Source organism: Hippoglossus hippoglossus, chromosome 21, assembly GCF_009819705.1.
Source record: "Hippoglossus hippoglossus isolate fHipHip1 chromosome 21, fHipHip1.pri, whole genome shotgun sequence".
Taxonomy (NCBI): Eukaryota; Metazoa; Chordata; class Actinopteri; order Pleuronectiformes; family Pleuronectidae; genus Hippoglossus; species Hippoglossus hippoglossus.
Window position 1 is genome coordinate 12,688,066 of NC_047171.1, and position 26,225 is coordinate 12,714,290.

At 40.0% G+C, this 26,225-nt stretch overlaps 3 protein-coding genes and 2 long non-coding RNA genes across 6 annotated transcripts; 4 read left to right on the top strand and 1 right to left on the bottom strand.

The window, feature by feature from the left end:
• The first annotated feature begins 495 nt into the window (after nucleotides 1-495).
• On the top strand, nucleotides 496-17,784 carry col28a2a (collagen, type XXVIII, alpha 2a). Of its 2 annotated transcripts, none has more exons than XM_034573870.1 (36): nucleotides 496-754; nucleotides 929-1,075; nucleotides 1,366-1,940; nucleotides 2,487-2,507; nucleotides 2,624-2,683; nucleotides 3,905-3,958; nucleotides 4,995-5,039; nucleotides 5,131-5,157; nucleotides 5,244-5,288; nucleotides 5,383-5,427; nucleotides 6,177-6,230; nucleotides 7,417-7,485; nucleotides 7,609-7,677; nucleotides 7,824-7,892; nucleotides 9,725-9,793; nucleotides 10,711-10,779; nucleotides 10,912-10,980; nucleotides 11,343-11,411; nucleotides 11,515-11,586; nucleotides 11,768-11,836; nucleotides 11,932-12,003; nucleotides 12,139-12,207; nucleotides 12,355-12,423; nucleotides 12,530-12,598; nucleotides 12,702-12,770; nucleotides 12,876-12,944; nucleotides 13,162-13,230; nucleotides 13,500-13,568; nucleotides 13,658-13,738; nucleotides 14,081-14,116; nucleotides 14,201-14,237; nucleotides 14,806-15,363; nucleotides 15,498-15,796; nucleotides 15,906-16,155; nucleotides 16,846-17,037; nucleotides 17,128-17,784. In XM_034573870.1, exons 2-36 carry the CDS (start codon nucleotides 940-942, stop codon nucleotides 17,133-17,135), a joined length of 3,702 nt encoding a protein of 1,233 aa, XP_034429761.1. In that variant the 5' UTR covers nucleotides 496-754; nucleotides 929-939; the 3' UTR covers nucleotides 17,136-17,784. The 2 variants fall into 2 exon arrangements, with proteins under 2 accessions (XP_034429761.1, XP_034429762.1); XM_034573871.1 differs by having other exon boundaries at nucleotides 496-732.
• LOC117754731 lies at nucleotides 16,056-18,778 on the bottom strand. The gene is made up of 3 exons (XR_004612486.1): nucleotides 18,698-18,778; nucleotides 16,832-16,966; nucleotides 16,056-16,175 (listed from the first exon to the last, which is right to left on the bottom strand). It is a non-coding gene; the product is annotated as an uncharacterized LOC117754731 (long non-coding RNA).
• Nucleotides 18,336-21,785, top strand: bbs5 (Bardet-Biedl syndrome 5). Its single transcript, XM_034573878.1, has 12 exons — nucleotides 18,336-18,532; nucleotides 18,726-18,808; nucleotides 18,887-18,952; nucleotides 19,207-19,256; nucleotides 19,489-19,616; nucleotides 19,712-19,847; nucleotides 20,219-20,314; nucleotides 20,652-20,714; nucleotides 20,845-20,979; nucleotides 21,194-21,277; nucleotides 21,514-21,537; nucleotides 21,633-21,785. Exons 1-12 carry the CDS (start codon nucleotides 18,471-18,473, stop codon nucleotides 21,732-21,734), a joined length of 1,029 nt encoding a protein of 342 aa, XP_034429769.1. The 5' UTR covers nucleotides 18,336-18,470; the 3' UTR covers nucleotides 21,735-21,785.
• A 1,113-nt stretch (nucleotides 21,786-22,898) lies between these two features.
• Nucleotides 22,899-26,221, top strand: klhl41a (kelch-like family member 41a). Its single transcript, XM_034573877.1, has 6 exons — nucleotides 22,899-24,064; nucleotides 24,236-24,393; nucleotides 24,495-24,602; nucleotides 24,699-24,884; nucleotides 25,607-25,753; nucleotides 25,869-26,221. Exons 1-6 carry the CDS (start codon nucleotides 22,979-22,981, stop codon nucleotides 25,978-25,980), a joined length of 1,797 nt encoding a protein of 598 aa, XP_034429768.1. The 5' UTR covers nucleotides 22,899-22,978; the 3' UTR covers nucleotides 25,981-26,221.
• LOC117754730 lies at nucleotides 24,895-25,416 on the top strand. The gene is made up of 2 exons (XR_004612485.1): nucleotides 24,895-25,069; nucleotides 25,235-25,416. It is a non-coding gene; the product is annotated as an uncharacterized LOC117754730 (long non-coding RNA).
• Nucleotides 26,222-26,225: the final 4 nt, after the last annotated feature.

Sequence of the window (26,225 nt, forward strand, 5' to 3'; positions counted from 1 at the left end):
TGTTGAAATTAATTCTAAGCGTTATTTTATTGCAACTTATATTCATGCTTTTCTAATTTACGAACTGTTTTATTTGCAACACAACCTCTACACAGTGAGAACAGGGAATGTAAGTATAAAAACGGAAATTCTATTCCAAAGTCTCCATGTATAGCCCAACAATTCCACCCCTCCTCCTCGCTCCCTGCAATCAAAACAAAGAGCCTGAAGCTGTCCTATCCACATTTTAAAAGGCATAGAGGTATGTTGTGTCCTGATGTATCTAACCCTAACTATTACTTAGTAGTTCTACCTAGTTGTTAAAGTTCTATAATTGTCAAATACAAAGTGTAACAAATTGCACTACATGATAACTTTAAATCTGCAGTAATAAAATAACTTAGTGGCCTTCTAGGTAACCTATGTATCTGCAGTTTATTGTGCTTGTAGTGATCAAACACTAAATTCAGCAAACACACACAATGTTGCTTCACCGCTGCACACAGCCGCCCCCCTGCCCGAGGGCAGAACTGGAGTATTGGCAAGGCTCCATGGGATGTGGTCCCAAGGTGCCGTCTTATAAAGGAGGTGTGAGCGTCTCAGGGTCCCTCACTCTCTGCTCCACAGAATGACTGACACGACCGCGGCTGCTGCAGAATCAATGAGCTGACTGGAGCCAGCTGTGCACCCCGGGTCCTCCGCTGTCCCTGCTGCCTTCATCACGTCTACATTTTGGGCTGCACTCAAACTGAGGTACAGCGTTTCTTACTGAAAGGTAAGTCAATGTGGAAACTCAATTGTTTTTAGGACTTATTCCTCCAACTTTCTGCAATTAAACTGTTGTCCTGTTATAAGAAGTATGGATGCACTTGATTAGATGCTCAAACTACTTTTTGTGGACAGTAACATTGATGGAACTTTGTATTCTTGTTGCCATTTTTCTCCACAGCCGGGACAAGGATGTTCCCCTCCTTTATATCGGTGCTGCTAGTCACTGCACTGACCAGTGTCTGGGCCCAGGACCACTATGAGGAGAGGAAAACTGCTAAGAAATCCAGAGGCAAACCTCTGGCTGCAAATGTTCATGATGGACAAGGTAAGAAAATGAATGAAAAACAATATATTCAGTCTTTATATTGCTGTGATACATCACTCAGTATTTTAGGTGGTTTATTTGTGTATGCTTTCCCTCATTTATATCAAAGAAATCATAATTAGGATTTATATATGTTTTACTCAATACAAATTGTATAAAAACCTGAAAAAATGCAAGGTTTTTACATGAAATTCAATGAAAATGTATCATTGAAATCACTGGAAGAACAACCGGTAAATTGGGTTGTAATGTCAATGGAAAGTGCTGCATCTTGTTCTGTGTGCACGCAGCCATCCTAGACGAGGACTGTAGCTTGGAGCTCTCCTTCCTGTTGGACAGCTCTGAGAGCGCTAAGGACAACCATGAGCAGGAAAAGCAGTTTGCCATGAACGTGGTGGACAGACTCCAAGGGGTTCGACTGCAAACCGGCCGCAGCACGAGTTTGAGGGTGGCCCTGTTGCAGTACAGCAGCCATGTCATCACAGAGCAAACCTTCAGAGACTGGAGGGGCACGGAGAACTTCAAGTACCGGATCGCTCCCATCATCTACATCGGGCACGGCACCTACACCACCTACGCCATCACCAACATGACCAAGATCTACCTGGAGGAATCCAGTCCCAGCAGCATCAAAGTGGCCATCCTCCTCACAGATGGCATTTCCCACCCAAGGAACCCTGACATCTTCTCCGCTGTCGCTGACGCCAAGAACCAGGGTGTCAAGTTCTTCACCCTGGGCATCACCCGGTCGGCCAATGACCCAGCCAATGTAGCCCAGCTGCGTCTGCTCGCCAGCTCCCCTGCCTCCCAGTTCCTCCGCAATTTACAGGACGAAGACATAGTCAACAAAATCGTCACTGAGATTGTGAGTAAAATACCTCGTCTTTCAGCGGAGAGAGCACTTAGAAGAAAAGTCGTGCGTTTGTCTTGACGAAGCATCTTTTGGGAGTTGACACATACGGGCTTGTTCAGGTATTTATATAGAGATGGAATGATGACAATGCAGCAGAGAGACAAAGGGATCACATGTGTGTGACAGCTCTGGATTTAAGTTTTTCTCGAGAGAATTTACACAAAAAACATATTTTTATGAGCTTATCCCCTAGATTTCCTTTAAAGGCTTAGCGTCTGTTTTAGGAAAAAATCTCTCAACACATTCCTTTATGTGGAAACAGTGGCATTTAAACAAGGATTATCTTTACAGCAACACGCAAGCTATGCAATTCATTCCACTTCATCTCGAAGGGTAGAAGATGCTTAACGTAGAAGTATTCAGGAATGTTATCAGTCTTTATCAGCTTTTCTTTGTGTTGTTTGTGCTACATTGAGTTATTAAAACACATCTACATCTATAAGCAATGAATGAACAAACCTGATAATGTTTTTTCATATACTTCTCATTTCTTTGCAGACTGGCTTGGCTGAGGAAGGAGTAAGTATTACAGTTAACTGACACAGACATTTAATAATGTGTAGGTGAAGATGCCCACTTTGATTGTGCTGAATTACACCCGTGACAACTTTGCAACGATGTCTCTTCTTTTTAAGTGCCCTCTGGCTCAGAGATGTGCTTGCGAGAAAGGGGAGAGGGGGCCCAGTGGGCCTGCGGTGAGTACTAATCCTCAAACTTTTCAAAATACCTCACAACCAAAGATCAGTTTTCCTTTTGAAGTGTCACAGATGTTTGACAGAACAAACGATTTCAGAAATCAGGCGCGGAGAAATCTGACATAGATCCTGTTATTTAAGGTATGGTAATTGTGCCGTTTTGAACAATCAGGATAACTGTTTGCTTTTCCCCCACCAGTATAGCTTGCAGGCATTTGCAAACGCGCAGTAAGTGGACAGGTGGTGCCGTCCCACATTCTAAAAGCAAACCTATGGCAACTGGGAAACAAGAGGAGAGATGGTGAATTGTATTTCCCAGAGAAATATGTTTGTTGCTACTCCATGTGCCCTGTCTCAGCTAGTTACTGTGCATTTCTCATGCAACATAAGATGTCCCATGGAAACCAGAGGCACCACATTTAGGGCTCTTCTCCCTATAAAACTGGACCTTTGGCCATCATAAATCTCACATGCAACCCCTTCTGCCACCAGGTCAGTGAGACAGGGACACAGGATGAGGGAGTGCAGTATGGAGAGACAGATATTCTACTGTATGAAATGGTTGATGCTAGAGGGAGACATTCACAGCCCCTCTAAGTACCCATGCACACTTTCAGACATACTTCCAAACTTCCGTTCGATCCCTCTCCTTCTCAGACAGCGCAGGTAAAGTGAAGCTTTCCAGCAGACGGACGGGTAATCATTTGCTGACAGACAGCTGCATGGTCATTAACCAGGTGCTTTCTCCTCAGAGAGATTCTTCAAATTCTTACACTAAGACAGAAAGGTTCTCATAATTACTCTCATTAGTTTAATGGTCAAAAAGTAGCAATTTCTGGGGAACAGCAACTGAAACTCACTGCCCAGGTGCAGCTATAGACAACGACCTGTGGCTCTGTGGACAAGACACTTCATGCCCACTAATGGCGTCAACTGACGTTCAGCCCTCAAATCCATGAGCACACCCTTACGACACATTCAGACACGAGGCCAGTGGTTTTCTTAGCCTCTGTCTGAATTGCACAGTGTCTGTCTGTAGTGGACAAAAATCCTTGCACTTTGACTTTGCAAACAACGTAGTAGACAACCTTTAATTTTCAGGTTATGGGTCATGGACTTCTGTATTTGTCATTAGTGATTTTAATGCATACTGACTGGAGAGAAAACACTCAGAAGAACAAATGATCCCAATCTTGACCCATATTTTGTTTCGTTCTCCAGGGAAAGAAAGGCCGATCTGGAGATGATGGAACCTCGGGGTTTAAAGGGCATAAGGTAGGTGGTTTTTGATGGACATATGGGCTGACATTCTTAGCTGGGGGCCCCTGGGTTTTTTTTTAACCCTCCTGAGTGCACTCCTAAATTGTATGTTTCCGTTTTGCATCATCCAATATCTGTAAAGTGTGATCCATTCAGCCAAACTTCAACAAATGTATATTTGTGTCAAAGTTTATGGATATTTTTTATTTTGTTTTGTTTGTATGTTATTTATATTTTATTTATTGATCATGTTATCTGTGATTAGGGTTAGTTTTAGGGTTAGATCAATTACATGCTAATAATTTTAAACAGATGTGCACATTTTGAGTAATGTAATTTGGGAGTAACGTTAGCTACTGACCCAAGCGCTTCTGTGCACTACTTGACATTTAGTGAGCATTTATGCAAATATTGAGCATATTATGATATCTTGCATCTTACTCTTCACTGATCTCCTGTGGAGTACCCCAAGGTTTGCTATTGGGCCCTATTTTATTTTATTTGTATACTTACTAGGCTCTCAAAGTGACACCCTTTATTGTTGCACTGATGATCTGTAACTGTAACTTCCTTCAATAACAGATGATGCCACCTGGTGTTCAGGTCCTTGCCCCCCCCCCCCCCCCTTTTTGGCCCCTGTCTTAATGTGCTTGTTGATCTATCATTTGACATTGTTTTACACAACTGTGAACTACCTTCACAACCTGTTTTATTGGTGTTTAACGAATAATGTCTGCTCATCCATGGATCTGTTCCTGTATATTTTGCACTATTTTAGAATTTGTTGTTTTAAAATATATTTTATATTATTAATATTATTGACTTGTTCGTATGGGGCTTATAGACAAAGATCTTAAAGGGTCTAAAGTTTTCAGTCCATTAAGAGGTAACAGTTTGATTGGATAGTTGGAAGTTTCATTTTTTATGATATGTTTTTTGTTTTTCTTTTAAACTTGTTTATAACTGCAAGGTCAGACTCGGAACTTCTACAACAGGTTGGACAAACTAACATTGATTAATATAATGAGTCTGTGTAATCCCTTCATATCAGGGTGAAGCAGGATTGAGTGGACTACCTGGACGAGAAGGTGCTGAGGTAAATGCTGATATTTATGACCAAAATAAAGAAAATATTCTCTTCTGTCACATTTGTTTGTTGACACATATTTCATTTATTCTATTTGCAGGGGAAATTAGGTCTGAAAGGAGATAAGGTATGCAATTCAGGTTCGGACAATGATGATGTTTTATACTGCTGCACACAAAATGGACCTGTGCTGTACTTGTAATCTCTACACAGGGTGAGGGGGGAGAATGTGGCACTCCAGGAATCAAAGGAGACAGGGTACGGTGGTACTACTGACACTACTCGTATTGAATATCATGTTTGCAGTTTGAAAACATTGTATTTGATGTTGTGATCATTCTCTTTCCTCCAGGGTCTTGAAGGTGCATTTGGTCCAAGAGGAGTCAGAGGCCCGCAGGTTAGTCATAATTCACGTGTTTATAGAGCTTGTCTTTGTTCGTTAAGACTTTATATTGTTTAAACAGTCACACAGAAGAGAAAAAAGAGACGTTTTACCTACAATCCATGGATACTCTGGATACTTACAACTTGAAGTACAATGAAACTTATTTCAGATACTTTAGATAACCATTAAAAATATAGATATATATTAGCAAGACATTCTACATTTACATAGGTGTGTATTATTAGCAGTTCCAATTGTATCCCTGTATGCTTTAGCAATGCTGTGTGTTGATTATTAAACTACGATACAATACGATACAGTATGGTACAATACGGTACGGTATAGTACAGGATGATACAATAACATACGATATTATACAATACGACAAGTCAAGACAAGAAAAGGTATGTTACGGAACAATAGCTTACAGTAAAGCAAGACAAGGTAAGATAAGGTATGGAAAGATTTGCTACGAAATAAACAAAATAAAATGATACAGGTAAGGTATGGTACGTTTCGGAAATATACGATTTGAAACAAAACTATACGATAAAAGATTTGTTAAATGAATGTCACCTTACACATAAGACAGACAACAGGCAAGAGAAAATCATACATGTCTCAAGACAGTACACGATAGGGGGAGATCACAGCAGCAAGGTACCCATCATCGTCAAACACTTCCTCCTATCCATACAGAGTAATGTACAAACCGACCGTCTGGCTGTTTTCTAATTAATGGTTGCTTGTTGTCTCTGCAGGGGGTACCAGGACCACAAGGAGACATCGGACCAGAGGGCCCTCAGGGAAAGCAGGTCAGCCCCTTTCTAAACATCTCTCACTTCAGCTCATCGTGCACATCTGCTGTGACCTTTACATTTCCTTTTATGATAAGTTTAAACAAGAGGTTGGAGTTTTACCACCCAGAGTCTTAACCATCCTGCACAGAGGCCTGTTTGTCTGCTAATAGACCCCTGCATGAACATTTGGCAATGAGCCTAAATCCTCACCATTATTACTGTTATTCACCAACATAGAAAAAAGAAAATCATACTACTGCTTCTCCTGTGTGTATCCTGTTTCTAAATACAGACTAGAAAGTGCCTACAGCATTGTCAGCTTCTCCAATGAGAACTCCTGTTAATAACATACATGGATAGTCAATGTATATGCTCAGTCTCGCCATGTGAGGACATGCTCGTAGGTGGCATTTGCAAAGATTAACAGCAATCTTGGTGGTCTCTATTTAGTGTAATTTGCATTTGATCCCAAAAACAGACTGCTGGAAGAAATGCAGCCAATGCTCAAATTCAACTGATGATTCAATTACATTAAAACAGGCAAAATGATAACATCTTTTTGTGTCATGCTTGCTGTATATAAACATGGACGATGTGTCTCTGCTAGTGATCTTGGTCTGGAGCCACAGTATCGAGGGTACACCAATACATGCTCTCGACCAATCAAATTCTCAGTCTCGGCTGTCAACCATGACAATTCACTTCGTTTTTATAACATCCATCAAAAACTAAAATGTTGTTTTAGTGGCCTTGATTGAATTTGAAGGATGAAGCTCAGGTGTGTGGGCCAGTTGGCAGGAGATGAAAAAGCCAGAAGTCTCGTCTACCCAGCAACACTAGCAGACAGGAACAAAAACTAAATGGGGATAAAACAAAACACCCAGGCAGAAAATCCAGGAAGTTGAACCAGAAAGAAAAAGACAACAAAGAGCTTCCACCAATTCTCAGTTATTTTGAGACACAGTTGTTTGGGGATAAACATTGAGACATTACAGGGACTTAAGTTTCATTCATATTTGTCCTGATTTGCAGGAAGAGATCAAATACCTCGCCCATTACCCGATTTACAGTACACACAACCGCTGAAAGATTGACTGCATTAATTTCAGCATCTCGTCTACATGTGTTTGCGTGTCAATCAAGTCTAGTTTTAAGTTCCTGTGTACACTTTTGTCAAGTGTCATTATTTTTGTCATCACAGGGTGAACGTGGCCCAGGTGGTCCTCCAGGAATTCAAGGGGAAACTGGTATTGGACTTGCTGGACCAAAAGTAAGATGTGTAATGGATGATCCAGTGAATAAGTTATTGTACTATGAGATTATTTGTGATTGTTTATTTGGTGTCGTTTATTTGGGTTGTTGTTATTAAACTAAATCATTATATTATCTGCAGGGTGACATGGGGTTCCAGGGCAGGCCAGGTCCTCATGGTCCTCAAGGAGTGGGTGAACCTGGACTTCCTGTAAGTTAAGAACCAAACTGTCTGTAGCAAACTGTTGAAGGTTTTTGTGTCTGTGATGGCCGTAGTTGTATCATTGGTAAATTGTTAAATGTTTTATTCAATTTACTGTTTGGGTGACGTATTCAACACTCTGGCTTTGTTTACAGGGACCTCAAGGATCTCAAGGCGTTCAAGGGGACAAAGGACCCCTGGGTGAAGGGTTCCCTGGATCCAAGGTAGGCCTATTATTTTGAGACTATCAAACAACAGTAGTATTGTCTGGGTCAAAACTCGAGTATGGAATATTGCTTTGGTAACAGATTTAAAAAAGAGATAAATACATTCTTGAAAGTAGAATAGAGTGAGCAAAGACCCCTCTATCCCCTGCACTGATGATTATGTCAAGCTGCCCTTGAAGAAAGCATTTAACCTCCAGTGATGCTGAGGCAATGGCTCAGCGGTAAATATGTGGATCTGCAATAATATAATCTGTACAGTGCTTCTGGGAATGTAATCAAAGCCTAAATTAAGTAGAAAATCAAAATAAAGAAGTCAGTAAGTATCCGAAGAACCAGAGCTTGAACCACTGTAACACTCTCTAAGGTTATTCCACATTGTTTAATAGTTGACAGGAAACATCGAAAGAGCAGCAGCAAGTGAATACATACTTTGAGTGTGTCTATGCCTTCAGGAAATTTGGCCTCACGCTCTATTGATCTTTGAGTTTTACAACAAGTTAATTCTGTTGAGTCACGCTGCCCATGTTTACTTCTGTGTCGCTCCTGTATCCTGTAACATGATATCAATATAAAATTGGGGGCAGCAGACATTCTGTAATTGATGCGCAAAACAGAGATTTCGGAACCAATTAGTTTAAAAGCAGTTGTTTCATTACTACTTAATCTAAATAACTACCTGCTTCAATTTTGACCAAGTTAAAAACCCACTTGCATAAATACCACATCAATTGATTGTTGGATCCTGAAAGTAATGGGACATCAGCTGCCAGTGTGTGTGGCTGGCATTGCTCATAGACAAATTCTTTCAGGCCTAAAATTAACACAGAAACACAATCTGCTGACAAACTTCCTGATCTCTCAGTGTAATTGTAGGTAATAGGGGCATTCTTCAGTTCATGGCCTACATCTGTCGAAACCACATCTCTTTCTGTTCCAACTCGATGGCTCACGGCTCAGGTGTTTGTTCAAGCGTTGCAGATGATGTGTTAAACCTGTAAAAACTGTGATTTTGTTTTTCCTCCCGTGCTGCAACATGCCTCACAATGGAACATTGTATTTTACAATCGACAGCAAACTCCTCATTCAGAAGCACATAGCAGGGATTCAACCAGAGTGTTAAAGTGACATACAAGACTGGATGCAATAGCATGTGGCTCACAGTGTAAAATATACATGAGGATTATAAATGACAGCAACAGGTCTTAGTGTTCAAAACAAAAAGCATTAAGAAGTGAAATTACAACACGTTAACTATATCTCATTTTACAGCGGCTCATGACAGAGCTTGTCAGTAAATCTGACAATGTAAGGAACATAATTATGAGGTTGTTGAGGAAACCTTGGGACACTTTTATTGGTCGAAGGAAGTGCTGAGAAAATGATCGCTGGGAAATGTCCTCAAGCAACTACACATCTGTTCGACCCATGCCAGACTTCCTGGCTGTTGTAAGTTGTACTTCTCCGCTCACTTCTAGCTCTTAAAAAGGGGGATCTCTCACAGGTGATCAACTTCTCAGATCAGGTCGGCTTGTCTGCATTTCATTACACTAGCATTGCTTGTTCAGCTCCTATCATCACCCCCTTGCACTTCATGATTCACGGGAGGTGGAAAAAGTTGAACAATCATGCGGCCATGAAGAAAGTTGGAAAAAAAACTGTATCATTCCTTGTGCATAGGATCATTGTGCATCAATCATGAAAAGCTAACAGGTGCCAACATGCTCTTTCTTCCATACTCTCTCCGTGAGAACAATGCACATTTGGCTTTGACCCAATCTCAAGTGGCTGTGATGCAACTGACGAACATGATCTGATTTTCGTTTCCACAGGGTGATCGGGGGCTTCCAGGACCGAGGGGGCCAAGGGGACAGCAGGGTGCAGGAATCAAAGGAGAAAGGGTGGGTTATAAATTTATCATCTAACACAGAGTATTCACTGCGGCACACAACAAAGGCACAAATGAAATCCATAAAGGAGCCCAAATGTTCTCTACTCTTTGAAACACTAGACTGAGCCAAGAGGACATTAGGGAGACCTACATTAAACATCTGGTTAATATGGAAAAGTTTAAAGTTAGTGGTGGGAAAGAGGGGCTACACCATGTGCTATGAATACTGTGGGACTATAAAGGTAATACATATCAGTCACAGCATAAAAACTACCCGCCATAATATCAGACAGGTGGTTTCAATGTTGTGGCTGGTGTCTGTAGTATGAATAGATGGAACCACTAGCTCTGGGAGGCGCTGTAGAGTAGCTTTGGCAAAAAAATATTTTGGACTCCACAAAGTGACATCCAATCCAGAGGTAGGCTATGACAAGAACTCCTTTTGCTTGCAATACAACCCATGTTGTCTCTTTATGTTGCCTGTTTTTATGACTCTATGTCTTTCATTGTTACTTGTTTATATGATTGTCTCCATGTTGTTGCTTGTTTATTGACAAGCTGAAGAAAATGTTCCACTTTGGTGGACAATAAAGTTCTGAGTCAATCTCCGCTGTCAATCATAATGTTTCACCCCGTTTTTATAACATCATTTTAACTAATTAAAACCAAACTTATGGGAAAAATGAGCAGTTCAACAAACAGCAGTTTGATAAAAACTATCTAAAATGCCAGAAACCGTCTTTGCAAAAAATGTTTTTTGTCATGTACTTTTGGAAATTTACTTTTTAGTTTGGCACTTGTCCCTTCCACTATACTACAACCAGTCACCAGGGGGCGATTGAGCTTCACTTTAGGGGGGGGCTTTCATGTCCTCCATCTTTATATACAGTTTACGATATTGACCTGTCAATGGTGTTCTACTTTTAGGGTGAACTGGGGCCTCCAGGTCCTCTCGGGCCAACTGGACTGACAGGAGTCGGCATACAGGGAGAAAAGGTCAGCAGGATAGTGTTCTCTAAATGTTTAAAAAGTTGTGTATCTCATGTCTCTGTCACAATCTCTGACACATACAAATGCAATAGTAGAACATTCAGTAATTATATTCTTCTACTCTTTATTGTTACACAGGGAATCGAGGGTCCAAGAGGTCCTCCAGGAGGCAGAGGGCTAACAGGAGAAGGTTTACCCGGACCTAAGGTTTGTTTAAACACGTGTAAAATTCAAGAGTCTATTTGTTTGTTTGGTCAGAGAGAGCTGGTGCAATATTTATTATCATCTCATACAGACAAGGTCAAGGGTTTTACATTTAGGATTTTTTTGGGTTGCTGAGACTTAGGATGTGATATGACGTGCATGATTATACGTAGCAGTGTGAATGGTTAAATAGACAGAAAACAGACAGTATGTTTGAAGTGACCATTCTTGTTGGCTGTGTTAAAGGGGAAGTCAGTGGAGTCAGAAGAGTTTTGCAGGCTTACATTCTCAGGGTAAAGATTGCTCCTGATGCTGTGTTACATTTTTAATGATGACCCATGCCATTTTTCTGTTTCTATTTCTAGGGAGACCAAGGTTTACCAGGAGAGCAGGGAGGTCCAGGAGAGAGAGGCATCGGTGAGCCTGGTTCAAAGGTAATCCAACACATGTCTTTAACCAAACAATTCAATGAAGCTAAGGTCCATATTATCACTACCCATGTACCAAATCCATGAAAAAACTATTTTGCTGTTACAGGGAGAGCTTGGAGCAGCTGGTTTGGGTGGGCTGCCTGGTCTTCCTGGAGAAGATGGAGCTCCAGGACAGAAGGTACAGTATTTAATGCCAATTTAGTGGAAAACCTCTACTGTGTAACCCAATTTCCTCTTTGTATCTGAACCATACCGTCCTTCCCTTTGGCCACTGACTTACAAAGACAAACAAGATTATTTCCAGAAGTCTTTGTGTTAATAAGATTGTTTCTTTGTCTCTTCTAATGTTCCTCTCTTAGGGGGAGACTGGTTTAACTGGTTCAAGAGGTCTTGAGGGAGCACAAGGAATTGGCACTCAAGGGGAGAAAGTATGCTCTAAATTATACCATATATCATTGTGTAGTTCACATTTTTTATCAGATAAAATGCTAATCAGATAATGTATGGCTGTCCTTCTGTCCAGGGTGACCAGGGTATGAGGGGTATCCGTGGGTTACATGGTCCTCCAGGGATTTCAGGACCCTCTGGACCGAAGGTAAGAATTAATGTGGTATTTTGCTATGGTATGATAGCTTCCTCCTAAAACCAAAAAAAACCACATCTTCAATTGGCATCTGAAGTATTGTCAATATAGAGAATGTTACGTCTCTAACCAATTCTCACTTTCCAGGGAGAACGTGGAATACCAGGTCAGCAGGGCATCTCAGGTCAGCCAGGACGGTCTATATCTGGTTCAAAGGTAAATGAATAAACACTTATCATCTACCTTGGCAGATAGACTATAACCACACATCAAGAGTAATTTCCTGATAGTGTCTGATGAGATGTAATGCAACCAATACTGTTGTAGCCAAGAATCCATTTGACTTGATTGTCCTGTCTTCAGGGTGATCAAGGTCCTGTTGGGCCCCATGGTCCTGTTGGGGAAACAGGCCTTGGACTGCCCGGTCCAAAGGTAAATACCATTATTCTTTTATTTTAGAGTGTTATAGAACTTTAAAAACCATGTTTGTATGGACTGCAACATGTTATTGGTCTTCATCAATGAATTTTGTTCCAAGGGTGATCGTGGTCATCCAGGTTTACCGGGTCCACATGGTCCAAAAGGAGAAGGCCTTCCTGGCCCTGGGGTTTGTATTACCAACCAAGGATTCACAAATCCTAATATGTTTTATCCTATAAAACCCTGTGGACGTTGGCACAGTGTGAACTAATCTATGCATCGTCTTTTAGGGTCCTCCAGGCCTGCCAGGCTTACAAGGAGAACTAGGCCCAGAGGGAATTGGAATTCCTGGTCCCAAGGTTTGTGTCGAGTCTAGGTGTTGTTTTTCTTTCTGTTTGTGTGGGACTGTATGTGTGAATATGGTGATGCTCATTGTCAATTTGATTGTGTCATGTCTATTCTAGGGTGATGTTGGCTTTAGAGGATTGCCAGGATTGCCTGGTCCAGCTGGAGAGGGCTTACAAGGACCACCGGTAAAAAGCATTATTGAACATTAAGATACAAACCACTCAAATCAATCTAATTACAATTGGTATTAAAATCTGAATTACAACTAATAAATGATAAAATAAACCACACACAATATACTATATAAGGTTAGAAATTGTCCAACACATGAATTTGATCATTAACTAAATGCAAGTTGGTCGTAAACTAGTGTCATGATTACTTCTAAACCTTTGTTTTAAGGGTAATCTTGGGAGATCAGGACCCCCTGGTCCAATTGGAACTCAAGGCGAAGGCATTCAAGGTCCAAAGGTAAATAATTGTGGTTTACAGTTTGTGGATATTCTTTATTTCTGGCATTTACAAAGCTTCTCATAATCAGGTTTGTTTCACAATTCTACTTCCTTGTAAGAAGTGTGAAGCAATATGATTTGATTCATTATTTCTGACAAGTTACACAGTAGAGAACTTTCTGGTGAACTAGCTGCAGGACAAATCATAAAAGTAATTTAAGGTCTTTCAAGAGTCTGGATGAATGTGAGTCCCATGTACAGTCAGTCTACAGTACAGTCTAATTTCAGGGAATGCCTGGATCTCAAGGTATGACTGGGCCAAGAGGTCCGCATGGAGACGGTTTTCCTGGCCCTAAGGTGAGACATTTCTATGTAGCCTTGAAAAATGTAATGATTATGTGATTAACAAGTCTTTGACTAGACTGACAATACTCTCCTTGTTACAGGGTGATCGTGGATTACAGGGTGAGAGGGGAATGAAAGGTTTGAAAGGAGAGTTGGGAGATTCTGGAGTCGCTGGTGAAGCAGTAAGTACTGACATTGCCATTTTGACTTTACTTACTGCATGAATATGATTAATACACATCTATAGTCCAAATAAAACCGCAGAGGGAGCTGTTATACATCAGATGATGTGTTTTCAATTCAATTTCCTTGTAAAATGTACCAAGAGGCAGAAAAATGAAAATTAGTCAAATTGATGCTTTTCTTATTCCAGAACAATGAAGTTATAGTGTATGTGTGTATAGCACATGGACACGAGTATACTGTTAGTTTTAGTATAAGCATCACAAACCTATGACATAGAAACTGAACTACTTACCACAAAGTGAAAATGGTGATATTTCTATACTTTTCTCAAACCCCAGGGGAAGCCAGGAACAAAAGGAGAAACAGGCCTGACGGTAAGTTTATAAATTCAACAAATGTTTCACCATTCAACAAATTAAATAAATTTTATACTAATGAAAATGTTCCATGTTTCACAGAGAGAAGACGTTATTAAGCTGATCAAGGAAATCTGTGGTAAGACCAAAAGTCAACTCTAGTTAAACTATGACGTTGCTGGTAGTTTTTAAATTCACAACTGCTATAAATGTAGAGCCAAAGTGAGATTGACAGTATAAGTATTTTGTTTTCAAATCTTATTAGCTTGGTCCAAATAATGGTAACAGCATTTTGAATAAGCTACAATTAATTTAGCCAACGGTTGGACCATTTCAATCCAGATCAAAAAACCTTTACTACTGGATGGATTACCATGAAGTTGTGTATAGAATTCATGGGCCACAGAGGATACATCCTTTTGATTCTGGTGGCCCACTAACTTACCAATAATTGGGTTTATGACCAAACTAATGACCTTCCCATCAGACTCAGCTGTGTCTGATGCTAATTTGAGCAGGCTAACAAGCTAATTTAAGATCATGAACAATGTCATTGTGAGCATGTTCACATTACACAGTCACAGCCATGCCTTTGCCCATTTTAACAGAGCTGTTGATGTGACTGTAGATTTTGCCCTTAGCTAGCATAAGGTAAGTAGAGTACTGGGAGATATATGCTAAAACCTATGGACCTTATTTTGTTTCAGGATGTGGCATCAAGTGCAAGGAGAGGCCCATGGAGCTTGTGTTTGTCATCGACAGCTCAGAAAGTGTCGGCCCCGAGAACTTTGAAATCATCAAAGACTTTGTCACACGGCTGGTGGACCGCACCACAGTTGGTCGAAACGCCACCAGAATCGGACTGGTCCTTTACAGTCTGGAGGTCCATTTGGAATTCAACTTGGTTCGCTACATGAGCAAACAGGATGTCAAGCAGGCGATCAGAAAAATGCCTTACATGGGTGAGGGCACCTACACTGGCACGGCCATCAGAAAAGCCACTCAGGAGGCCTTTTTCAGCGCTCGGCTTGGAGTCCGGAAAGTGGCCATCGTCATCACTGATGGTCAGACCGACAAGCGAGAGCCTGTTAAGCTTGACCTAGCTGTGAGGGAGGCTCATGCTGCCAACATCGAGATGTATGCACTGGGGATCGTCAATTCATCTGATCCTACGCAGGCCGAGTTCCTGCAGGAACTCAACCTCATTGCCTCTGACCCCGACAGTGAACACATGTACCTTATTGATGACTTCAACACACTACCAGGTGATATTCACAGCCAGATGTTGTAAATATCATTCTTTAAGCTGGGTCTTCATTAGAATATAAAGCTAATTGTTGTCAGCCGACAGGTTGTAGAGTGCCTTAAATTAACTGATGAGTTCATTTCTTTTTTTCAGCACTGGAGTCTCAGCTCGTCAATCAGTTCTGTGAAGATGAAAACGGCGCAGTCTTTTCCAATCGCATCGCAAATGGCCACAGGAACGGCAACAATGGGCATGGTATCAATGGACACAATGGACACAATGGATATAATGGCCATGGTAATAATGGTTATGTTTATGGAAACAATGGACATGGGAACAACGGGAATACTTATAACTACCAAGAGGAGATTCAAAACCAGAGACGCACCAACAGCAGAGGCCGTGGAGACACTTTTGCGCTGCCCATCAGTGCGGATCCTCTCCCTTTTCAGGTCTTGCTGAAATACTCAAATTCTGTTTTTCTTAAAAAAATATTTTTTTCTCTACTGATTGTTCAAAATTCATCTTTGATTAAAAAAAATGTATGTCATTTTACTCTAGGTGGTGGAAGATGATGATGGTGAAGATTTAGACATCAGAGCCCAAGTGCGGGGCAGCAGCACTGTGGCTGTTGTTAACAAAACAACAGTGCCTGGAACTTCTGTGATAGAAAGCTCCGTCCCCAATGAAGCAGTCAAATCATCTTCTTCCTCCTCATCCTCATCAGCAACGTCTTCTTCAACGCTGAGTTCAGTTTCATCCTTAAACTCTAATCAACTGCAGCCAGTGGTGACCCCAGTCCTGCTTGAAGGTGAGAGCTGCTCAGTAGACCTTTTTCACAGAGAACATTCTGACATGTCACTGGATGGTTTATGTTTCATAAAGGGCAGTCCAAGACCGAGTTGGCTCTCCTGCCCAGTGTATTTATACTTTTGTGTTATGTTGTTTCATCACCTCCAACAATGAGCAACGCCTCTATTTCCTTTGTGCATTGCTCTTTATACCAAAACCTGCTTACCAAATTATTAGGTACACCTAGCTAAAACTAGTGCAGTCAAGTACATCAACCCTACAATAGATCCTACATCAGTGAAGGTTAAAATGCTCTGTTTCAGTTGAAACTGTGAAGTGAGCGGTTTTAATACAACTGCATGGTCATTTTGGAGGCTGCAGATTGCGGTGCTGTTTTGTACTATATTCATCCCCACGGGCTTGGACTTATTGTTAGAAAAACCTCTCAAGAAAATGAAGTTTAATTTTAAACCATATAGTTGAATCAACATCTCTAAATTTAAATAACTGATCATTATAACTTCATGAAGAGATGATTTATTGCAGAATTATTATATTAGCCTGATTTGTGGTTTCAGTTAGTTAGATACAACTAATAAAGTGACATGTTGTAATATTCAGTACAGATTTGGGATATGCTGCTAGTCTCATTGGGTAAATAAATGTTTTTTGAAAAATGTGGATCTCACACACACCATTTCTCCTGCAGAGGCCGCTATTTTTGTATCCCGCTGTAACCTCAGCCTGAACCAAGGTACCTGCCGAGCCTACATTATCCGCTGGTACTATGACAAGCAGGCCAACGCCTGTGCACAGTTTTGGTATGGAGGCTGTGGCGGAAATGACAACCGTTATGAAACAGAGGACGAATGCAAGGAGACTTGTGTTCTATCCAGAACAGGTGACTTTTAGAGATTTTGAAAAGCAACTATATTAGAAATTGTTGTCTCATTATTATTCATATCTATCTGTTACACTTTTCTGTCTCCAGCTGGATAAAAGGAAGAAAGGAAGAAAGAAGCAGAACGTGACAGAAAGTTGACAGTTCTATTCTACATTCTTCTGAATTGTTCTTTCAACGTGTTCCAAACTTTTCATGCACTTTTGTCACGCAAATGTATTTTTTGGTCAAATAGCAAAGCTGTGTCAGATAGTCATGACAAATTGAATCAAACGCTGAAAAAGTGCCAATATGTTACTGTTTTAACCTACTGACTTAATAACTTCTACAAAAACTGACTGTATTACCTCAAAGAAATTGTACAGAAGAGAAAAAAGTCTTAATCCTTGCTGTTCTGGGTTTAAAGCGACAACTTCAGGGAATTAACTACAGTTCAAAACTAATCTATAAATAAGCTATGGTTTAGATCGTCTGCCTCTTTGACCCATGTATGCTTTACATACATTTAATATAGTTCTAATAAAATAGCAATAGTGAGATGTTTGTTTACATTATGTTGATATGCTGAAATATGTCCTGACTATTTTTGTGCAGCTGTAATAAAGGGCCGGTCTATGTGGGTACTGGTGAAAGTGTCATCTTGTACATTCAAGCATTCTGAAATCAATCCATTTAAATGCCTGTCTACTTGGGCAGCGTGTGTGTAATATGTTTTGTATGTTTTTTTAATAATAAAATATAAAACAAGAGTCGTTGAGTGTTTCACATGTGCTGGTTCAGTATTACTAATACCATTATTAGTATTAAAATATTTGTGCACCCTTCTTTGAGTTCCTACTGTTAGCGTTAAATATAGTTTTTGAACACCATTTTAGTTTTATACAAAATAAATACACAATACAGAGAAATCAATGTTTTGGATTGTTAGTTATGAAAAGTACCATCGCTTAACTTACATTGCCTTGAAAGGTTGAAACTCTGTGTTTGAAAGTTTGAAATCTAATTTTTTTAAAGTTTATAATTTTTTAAGCCGTAAAAAGTTTTAAAGCCTTCCATTATGTTTTGATAGACCTCCACCAGCCAATCAGAAATAAGTTGAGTCAGACGTCCTACATACATACATACATACATACATACATACATACATACATACATACATACATACATACATAATACCATAGTAATTATATGTATGTATTTCTAAATTCATTTATTTGCTTATTAAAATGTTTCATCTATTTCTATTTTGGCAGTTTGGTTCCGCCACATTTTTGGCCCTCCTCTCCCACCGTCTGTTGCCACAGTGATTATGACGCTACAGGCTCGCTCAGATTAGCCGATTAGCTAACCGAGTGGTCGTTTGTCCAACAGGTAAACCGACCACAGGTTGTTGACGTGGATAAACTAACCTGTGGGATTTATAACCCGTGGCCATGGCGTCTGTGTTAGACGCTCTGTGGGAAGACAGAGACGTGAGATTCGACATAACAGCGCAGTAAGTTCACGCTGAACTCGTTTCTCCATCCTAGCAGCTGGTTAGCTCAGCTGCGCTACACGGCCTGCTGCTAAGAGTTGTTTCCCCAATAACTGTGTGTCCACGGTGTTTATGAAGAGCAGCCATGTGGTAGATGTGAGTATTATAACTGTATAACACGCCGACCTGTCTATCAACGTATCGCTGTTCACAGGCAGATGAAAACTCGTCCAGGAGAAGCGCTCATCGACTGCCTGGACTCCATAGAGGACACGAAAGGAAACAACGGAGATCGAGGTCTTTGACGCTCTCTGGACAACTAGTGTGTGGCCGATCAGAGACTTAATAACCGACCGTGTCCGTTTTATTTTACAGGACGATTGTTGGTAACGAACCTGAGGATCATCTGGCACTCGCTGGCCCTGCCGAGAGTCAATCTGTGTAAGGTTTCACCAACAGCTGAATATTTCTGCCCTCTCTTGGAAATGCAGGGACATTAAATGACTCTTTTAAAACAGTTATTGTCAGAGGTTAGATTTTTTGGGGGGCCTGTGCACCCACTATTCAGTTTTCCTTTTAGGATGTACCTCCTCCAAATTTTAATATTTATAAGCAACAATAGTTCTGAATAATTAAACAAAAAAATCTCACAAACTTAATGAGAAATGTAAATGCAAATCTCTTTTGGTTTTCAGCTGTGGGTTACAACTCTATCATTAACATCACAACAAGGACAGCTAACTCAGTAAGTAAACCTTGTTTAACTGTTAAGTATTTTATTATCAGATATTTGTAATATTATGACATAATTACAAATAATCTTGTTTTGCATATACTGCATTGCTTGAGATGTTATGGGCACTTCTTAAATGAAAAGAAAAACTGCCTCAAGTTTTGCCAACCTCAACACCATTTTATTTGAAGTATATTAGTAATAAAGGCGAATGGAAATTTAAGAAATGAATGCTCTTTTATAGAAACTGAGAGGCCAAACTGAAGCGCTCTACATCTTGACAAAGTCCAACAACACACGATTTGAGTTCATTTTTACAAATGTGGTTCCAGGAAGTCCACGGCTCTTTACTTCTGTCATTGCTGTACACAGGTAAAACAAAGCTGTGGAAATATTCAATCCTCTTACATTTCTACTTAAAATACATTTCCTACTAAATGTCTTTCCCATGTTTTGTTTTGTTGCAGGGCCTATGAGACCTCGAAGATGTACAGGGACCTGAAGCTGCGAGCGGCTCTCATTCAAAATAAGCAGCTGAGACTTTTGCCCCGGGAGCAAGTGTATGATAAAATCAATGGAGTTTGGAATTTATCCAGTGATCAGGTACTGATGCTCATCATGAAATGTGTCTGTTGAAAGAATATTTAGCATTTACACGTTCACGTAATGTACAGTTTACCTGTACAGATTAAACCTGGATTAGCTCTACATATCTTAACAGTTACTCTACTATGCAAAACCCAAATATTTTGAGATTGTGTACTTTCAATTGTAATAATCATCGTAATAAGCAGTATGACTGTAACAAAAGTAAACAATGTAAGAAACTTTCCAAACGACATTAACTGCAGACTTAATTAAAGGTGTCTACAGTTTGACTCTTATTGCTGTTGTTAATTTGATTGGTAATAAATAAATAAATGTGAGTTACTGGATTGTACTTACTCCTCTGCTGTTGGCTTTCTTTCTTTCAGGGTAATCTTGGGACTTTCTTCATCACAAATGTTCGGATTGTGTGGCATGCCAATATGAATGAGAGCTTCAATGTCAGCATTCCTTACCTCCAGATTGTAAGTATATAACACTAAATATCAATAAAGATCCAAGGGTCAGACTTTCTATTTAACATAACTCATAGTTTAGCTTTTAATAAACATTATTTTTATTCTCACAAACAGTTTTCTGCTTCTTTGTTGATAAAAATATTTTTGAAATGATATCTCTATAAGATAGGGACTAGATACTATAATGTAGACAGCTGTAACAATCCCATACCATCCCTGTTAACATGTTTCATGTCACAACCCCTGTACATGAGTTGCTACTAATTATCTTTCTCTTTCAGATTGAGACTGTGTATGTATTTTATTTTTTATATTGTGTTATCTGTCTCTCCCCCCCTCAAAGTGGTCTATCAGGATAAGAGACTCAAAGTTTGGCTTGGCTTTGGTGATAGAGAGTTCACGCCAGGTAAACTTATTTTTTAGTGCCATTCACCTCCACTCATCATAAAACAAAAATTGAATACTAGTAATAGGAGTCCCTTCTCTGATCAATTCACTGGTAATCGACGAACATGCTTTGTCTGTTTTGGTTTTAGAGCGGTGGCTACGTGCTCGGATTTAAGATTGACCCTGTGGATAAGCTTCAAGACGCCCTGAAGGAAATCAACTCATTGCATAAGGTTTACTCTGCCAACCCTATCTTTGGAGTGGACTATGAAATGGAAGAAAAGGTAGGAATATCTGACTTTCAGAAATCTCACTGACCCTCATCAGTATAAAATTAAAACTGTAAACACACCAACTTTAACATTGTCTCAAATATGATAATGTCATTTTTACAAGTGGATTTATTTTACCTAGACCCTCAATAATGTTCTTGATAGTTTTCCATATGTTCAGCTGATGTTGTTGTCATAGCACTGTTTGTCCTGACTGTGATTACAGCCCCAGCCACTGGAAGAACTCACCGTGGACCAGCCCCCTGATGATGTGGAAATCGAGCCCGATGAGCAGACTGACGCTTTCACTGTGAGTCTGTTGGCCACCACAACACTCCTCTGGGAGTCAGTGGTTTACTTTTCAGACTCTCAGAATAGCTGTGAGCTAATGTTCCTCAGCTTAATGAACAAACATGAATTTATGTTGCCTGGTGCTCCTGTTTGTATGGGTGGAGCTCATCAGACAACAATAACCTATTATCACAGTTAGCGGCCCAGCTAATTTGACTCAATATGTTTTTGTTGTTTCTGTTTGTTTGCTTTCAGGCCTACTTTGCTGATGGCAATAAGGTAAGATGTCACACAAATAATTAATAATGATAATCATCATCCTTAAGTATGTTGTAGAATATGCTAAACTTAACTTGTTCATTGTTTTTCCAAAGCAACAAGACCGTGAGCCAGTTTTCTCTGAGGACCTGGGCCTCGCCATCGAAAAGCTAAAAGATGGCTTCACACTTAATGGACTGTGGGAAGTGATGGGCTGAAATAATGTGCATGTACATTGTGTAATCATTAAGAAAATAATGTATTTATTTATAGCTATATTATATACAAACATAATGACAAAATACAATATCATGTGTGAATACTTTATTCTGGAGTCATTTGTATAAAGTATATTTTATTGTCATGGGTAGAATGTGAAATATTATAAAGTTTGTACAGTTTTAAAGTTAATAAATAAATGTATTTAAATAAATAATGTAGAGTACTTTTTTCACAATATTTTGGTGTTTTTTCAACAATATGTTTGTTGAGTTTTGATAAAGTAACAAAGCAAACAAAAGATAAAATATATTTTTTAAAGTAAAACAATATTTAAATATATATATATATATAATGACATAAACATACATATATACACATAAGAAATGTCAATTGTAAACTCATCTATACATTGAGAAATAAAAATATATAAAAAAATGTGTATAGTACAAAGATTAGTAAAATACAATACAAGATGAATAAGGTTAGAATTATCTTAAATAAATAATTTGATGATGAAATAATTAATGAAATATAAAATAATAGATAATAAAATAAAATAATAATTAATAAGGCGGGGTAGTCCTCTGTAAACATACTCACAGTTACACAATATTTAGTTTTTAAATATGTATCAGACAAAATTCATTTGTGTGGGGAAGGAACACAATGATCTCAACAAAGCGGCACAAGTATTTAAAAAATGTCAAAGGAGGACAAACTGTCGCCTCCTGCAGCAGCAGCTGTTCCCTGTCCCTGTCCAGGATTGTGACGCACTCCACACTTAGTATCTAGAAGTACCTAGAACACACTGGATTGTGGTAAATACCAACCATATCCATCATCTTGTACAGTAGAGAACATGGTCCTGACATTGTGTTAATAAGTGTGTGGTGCTTTTACTATGTACTTTGCTGAAATTCTTTTAAGAATATATTTTTATTAGTTAGACCAGAGTGAATCAAATGAAAAGATCAGAGGTTATTTCTGTTCGCCTGTACAACAATGTTGTCACTAATCACCAAGGTGACAAGGCCGTCACAGTTGTTTCTGCTCTGTGACAGCTGTGTGAGCTCTCCGATTTGGCCAAGCTGAATACTTTGTGAATGGGGTGGTTGGCTATATTTAGAGGGGCACAGTTATATTGAAGTGGCCTCAGACCTGACTGCCTATAGTTCTGTCTTCACAAGCTGGGACAGTCGGTCGAGAACTCATCTGCTCATCCACTCCTTGCCCTGAGAGAATGGATCCCCAAGGCATGAAGGAAGATCTGCGTCTGTTTCAGAGCACCCTGCTGCAGGACGGACTCAAAGAACTTCTGAATGAGAACAAGTTAATCGACTGTATCTTAAAAGTTGGAGACAGGAGCATCCCCTGCCACCGGCTCATTCTGGCAGCATGTAGTCCTTATTTCCGGGAGCTTTACTTCTCTGAGGATGGCAAGGATGTGAACAAATCTGAGTTTGTTCTGGAGAACGTGGATCCCAATGTTATGGAGGCGATTGTGAACTACATGTACTCAGCAGACATAGACATCAATGAGAACAACGTGCAGGATATTCTGGTTGTTGCCAATCGCTTCCAGATCCCCTCGGTGTTCACGGTCTGTGTGAACTACCTGCAGAAGCAGCTGTCAAAGAAAAACTGCCTCGCCATCTACAGGCTGGGACTGATGCTGAACTCCGTCAGATTGGCAATAGCAGCTCGTGATTACATCGCAGATCGGTTTGAGACCATTTCCATGTATGAGGATTTCTTAGAGCTTTCTCCTCCTGAACTCCTTGCTATTATGGGAGCGGATGCACTAAACGTAGAAAAGGAGGAGGTGGTGTTTGAGACTGTCATGAAGTGGATCAGGAAGGACAAAGAGAAGCATGTGAAATCCTTGGGAGAGGCTTTCGATTGCATTCGCTTCCGTTTGCTCCCAGAGAAGTACTTCCAGGAAAAGGTAGAGAAAGATGACCTCATCAAGGCAGATCCAGAGCTTCTCAAGAAAATCAAAGTCATCAAGGAAGCCTTTGCGGGGAAGCTGCCCGAGAAGAAAAAGGGAGAAGATGGTGAGGAAGCAGAGGAGGAAAAGTTGCCCGGCTACCTGAACAATAGCCGCAGATATGGCATGTATGCCAAAGACATGGTGCTGATGATCAGTGACACTGCTGCCGTGGCCTATGACAGCCAGGAGAACGAATGCTTACTCGCTGCGATGGCTGAGCACATCCCACGGAACCACGTCAGTCTGACATCAAAGCAGAACAACCTGTATGTGTTGGGAGGACTCTTTGTCGACGAAGAAGACAAAGAAAACCCGTTGCAATGTTACTTCTACCAGGTAAGAAAAAATGTGTTTATATAACCAATGTTCCCTTTCGGTCAGTACTCGGTACTACACATTAGAAGACAGGGATTGCGTCCTTGTACCGAGTGTATTGACTGAAAGACAACGTTTAATTTTCATTCGAATATATCCACTTTAACAAATATCTCAAAATGTGTCTTCCAGTTGGACAGTCTTTCTTCTGAATGGATGGCTCTGCCACCAATGGCCTCCCCCAGGTGTCTCTTCGGTATGGGGGAGTTTGAGAATCTCATCTTTGCTGTAGCTGGAAAAGATTTACAGGCTGACGAGTCACATGACACAGTTTTGTGCTATGACACTGAGTAAGTTCAGCCCGTCAAACATTTGGATGTTAATTCAATGGATTCTTATAAAAAGAATTTTCTATTCACCTATGCTTTGTTACTTTATCTGCCCTTTTTAGAAAAATGAAATGGAGTGAGACGAAAAAGTTGCCCCTAAAGATCCATGGCCACTGTGTTGTCTCTGAGAACGGGCTGGTTTACTGTATCGGAGGCAAAACGGATGACAAGTAAGACCGCAATGCCAGAACATTAAATATAAAGTCATGACACGATTTTCACAGTATGCTAACTCTTATGGGAATCAATTTGTCTCACCCGTAAAGTAAATCAACCAACAAGATGTTTGCATACAACCACAAGAGGTCAGAGTGGAAGGAGGTGGCCTCCATGACGACGGCCAGATCGATGTTCGGAGCAGTTATCCACAAAGGCAGAATCGTTGTGGCTGCAGGCGTCAATGACGATGGACTCACAGCTACATGTGAAGCCTACGACTTTGCAACCAACAAGTATGTGCTTTTATTCTTAAAGTTAGTATGGACCCTATAAACTTACAATGTGTTTTATCACTATATTTGGATATGATTTTGGGATCGCTCTAACATTTCCTCGTAAAAGTAAACACATCATGCTTTTTCAGTTTCTCTTTCCTTTAGTGTGTTAGGTGGGTTTTTGTGTGTCTGTAAAGGAGTTAGTCTGGTTTGGGTCTGTCAAGTTAAACAGCCCAAAGTCCTCAGTAAAGAATATACAGAGGAGTTGCAGCTACAGTATATGAGGAAAGTGATGTGTTTTCTGAATATCAGAGCATGGAAATCTTAATAATAACCTAGATTGAAATTGTGAATCTGAATATGAGCAGATTACGTCTTCTTTGAATGTCTATAATATTTTGTTCTTGTGACATTTTTATCTTCAATTATAGCATTCAAATCAATTTCAGTCAAATATACATAAAATTTTTTAGTTGCCAACCTTTTTCGTTTGTGACCCCTCTGCAGTTCACCTGATCTTTAATCGCCAACCCCAAAGTTAGAGAAAATACAGAAAAAATAAGATTAATGTGTCACTGAAATATAGTTTTTTTTTCTCTAACTGTCTATCTTAATCTATCTGAATGTTCTGTGTGGGAGTTGTTGGGAGCAACTGCTTTAAATCCACAAAGAAGATAAAAATCAAGAACCATAAAGGGGGAAAGTATCACATTACTACAACTGAGTGCACTGTGTTGCAGGTGGTCGCCCTTCACAGAGTTTCCCCAGGAGAGGACTTCAGTCAACCTGGTCAGCTGTGGTGGGCTGCTCCACGCTGTGGGAGGCTTCGCTGTGGTGGAGAATGAGAACAAAGAGTGTGCACCCACTGAAATCACTGACATTTGGCAGTAAGTGTGGATTTTCTTGCATTATACAACATATTTTATTGTGGTAATCAACACGATTTTGGTGACTTTCTTGTACAGTAACAACTCTCCTCACATCTTTTCACTTCCTTGCCAGGTATGAAGATGACAAGAAACAGTGGACTGGTATGATCAAAGAGATGCGTTACGCAGCCGGAGCATCGTGTGTGTCCATGCGTCTAAATGCAGCCAGAATGCCTAAACTGTGATAACAGTTCAGGGACACTCAGTTTTCTGCTGTAGAAGAGTACATCCTCAGAATGGTTCACTGTGGTCAAATGTCACTTTAACATATCAGACACGTCCCGGTAACTTGTATTTTTTTCAATATAAATTCTGATCATGATTCATCATCATCAGGATGTCTAACATGGAGGTGTTACTGTTATTTGGACCAGAAGTTGTTGTTTCTTTAGGAAATGGTTTGAATAGAAATAAATATCTCCTGTTCATC

What these genes read in the sequence shown, in the direction of transcription:
- col28a2a (XM_034573870.1), top strand. Translation starts at nt 940, where the DNA reads ATGTTCCCCTCCTTTATATCGGTGCTGCTAGTCACTGCACTGACCAGT. An exon ending in CAGGAATCAAAGGAGAAAGG is followed by an intron (nt 9,794 to 10,710) that starts GTGGGTTATAAA and finishes TTCTACTTTTAG; the next exon opens with GGTGAACTGGGGCCTCCAGG. An exon ending in AGGGCTTACAAGGACCACCG is followed by an intron (nt 12,945 to 13,161) that starts GTAAAAAGCATT and finishes CTTTGTTTTAAG; the next exon opens with GGTAATCTTGGGAGATCAGG.
- bbs5 (XM_034573878.1), top strand. Translation starts at nt 18,471, where the DNA reads ATGGCGTCTGTGTTAGACGCTCTGTGGGAAGACAGAGACGTGAGATTC. An exon ending in AGGAAACAACGGAGATCGAG is followed by an intron (nt 18,809 to 18,886) that starts GTCTTTGACGCT and finishes TTTATTTTACAG; the next exon opens with GACGATTGTTGGTAACGAAC. An exon ending in ACTATGAAATGGAAGAAAAG is followed by an intron (nt 20,980 to 21,193) that starts GTAGGAATATCT and finishes CTGTGATTACAG; the next exon opens with CCCCAGCCACTGGAAGAACT.
- klhl41a (XM_034573877.1), top strand. Translation starts at nt 22,979, where the DNA reads ATGGATCCCCAAGGCATGAAGGAAGATCTGCGTCTGTTTCAGAGCACC. An exon ending in GTTTTGTGCTATGACACTGA is followed by an intron (nt 24,394 to 24,494) that starts GTAAGTTCAGCC and finishes TGCCCTTTTTAG; the next exon opens with AAAAATGAAATGGAGTGAGA. An exon ending in GAAATCACTGACATTTGGCA is followed by an intron (nt 25,754 to 25,868) that starts GTAAGTGTGGAT and finishes CTTCCTTGCCAG; the next exon opens with GTATGAAGATGACAAGAAAC.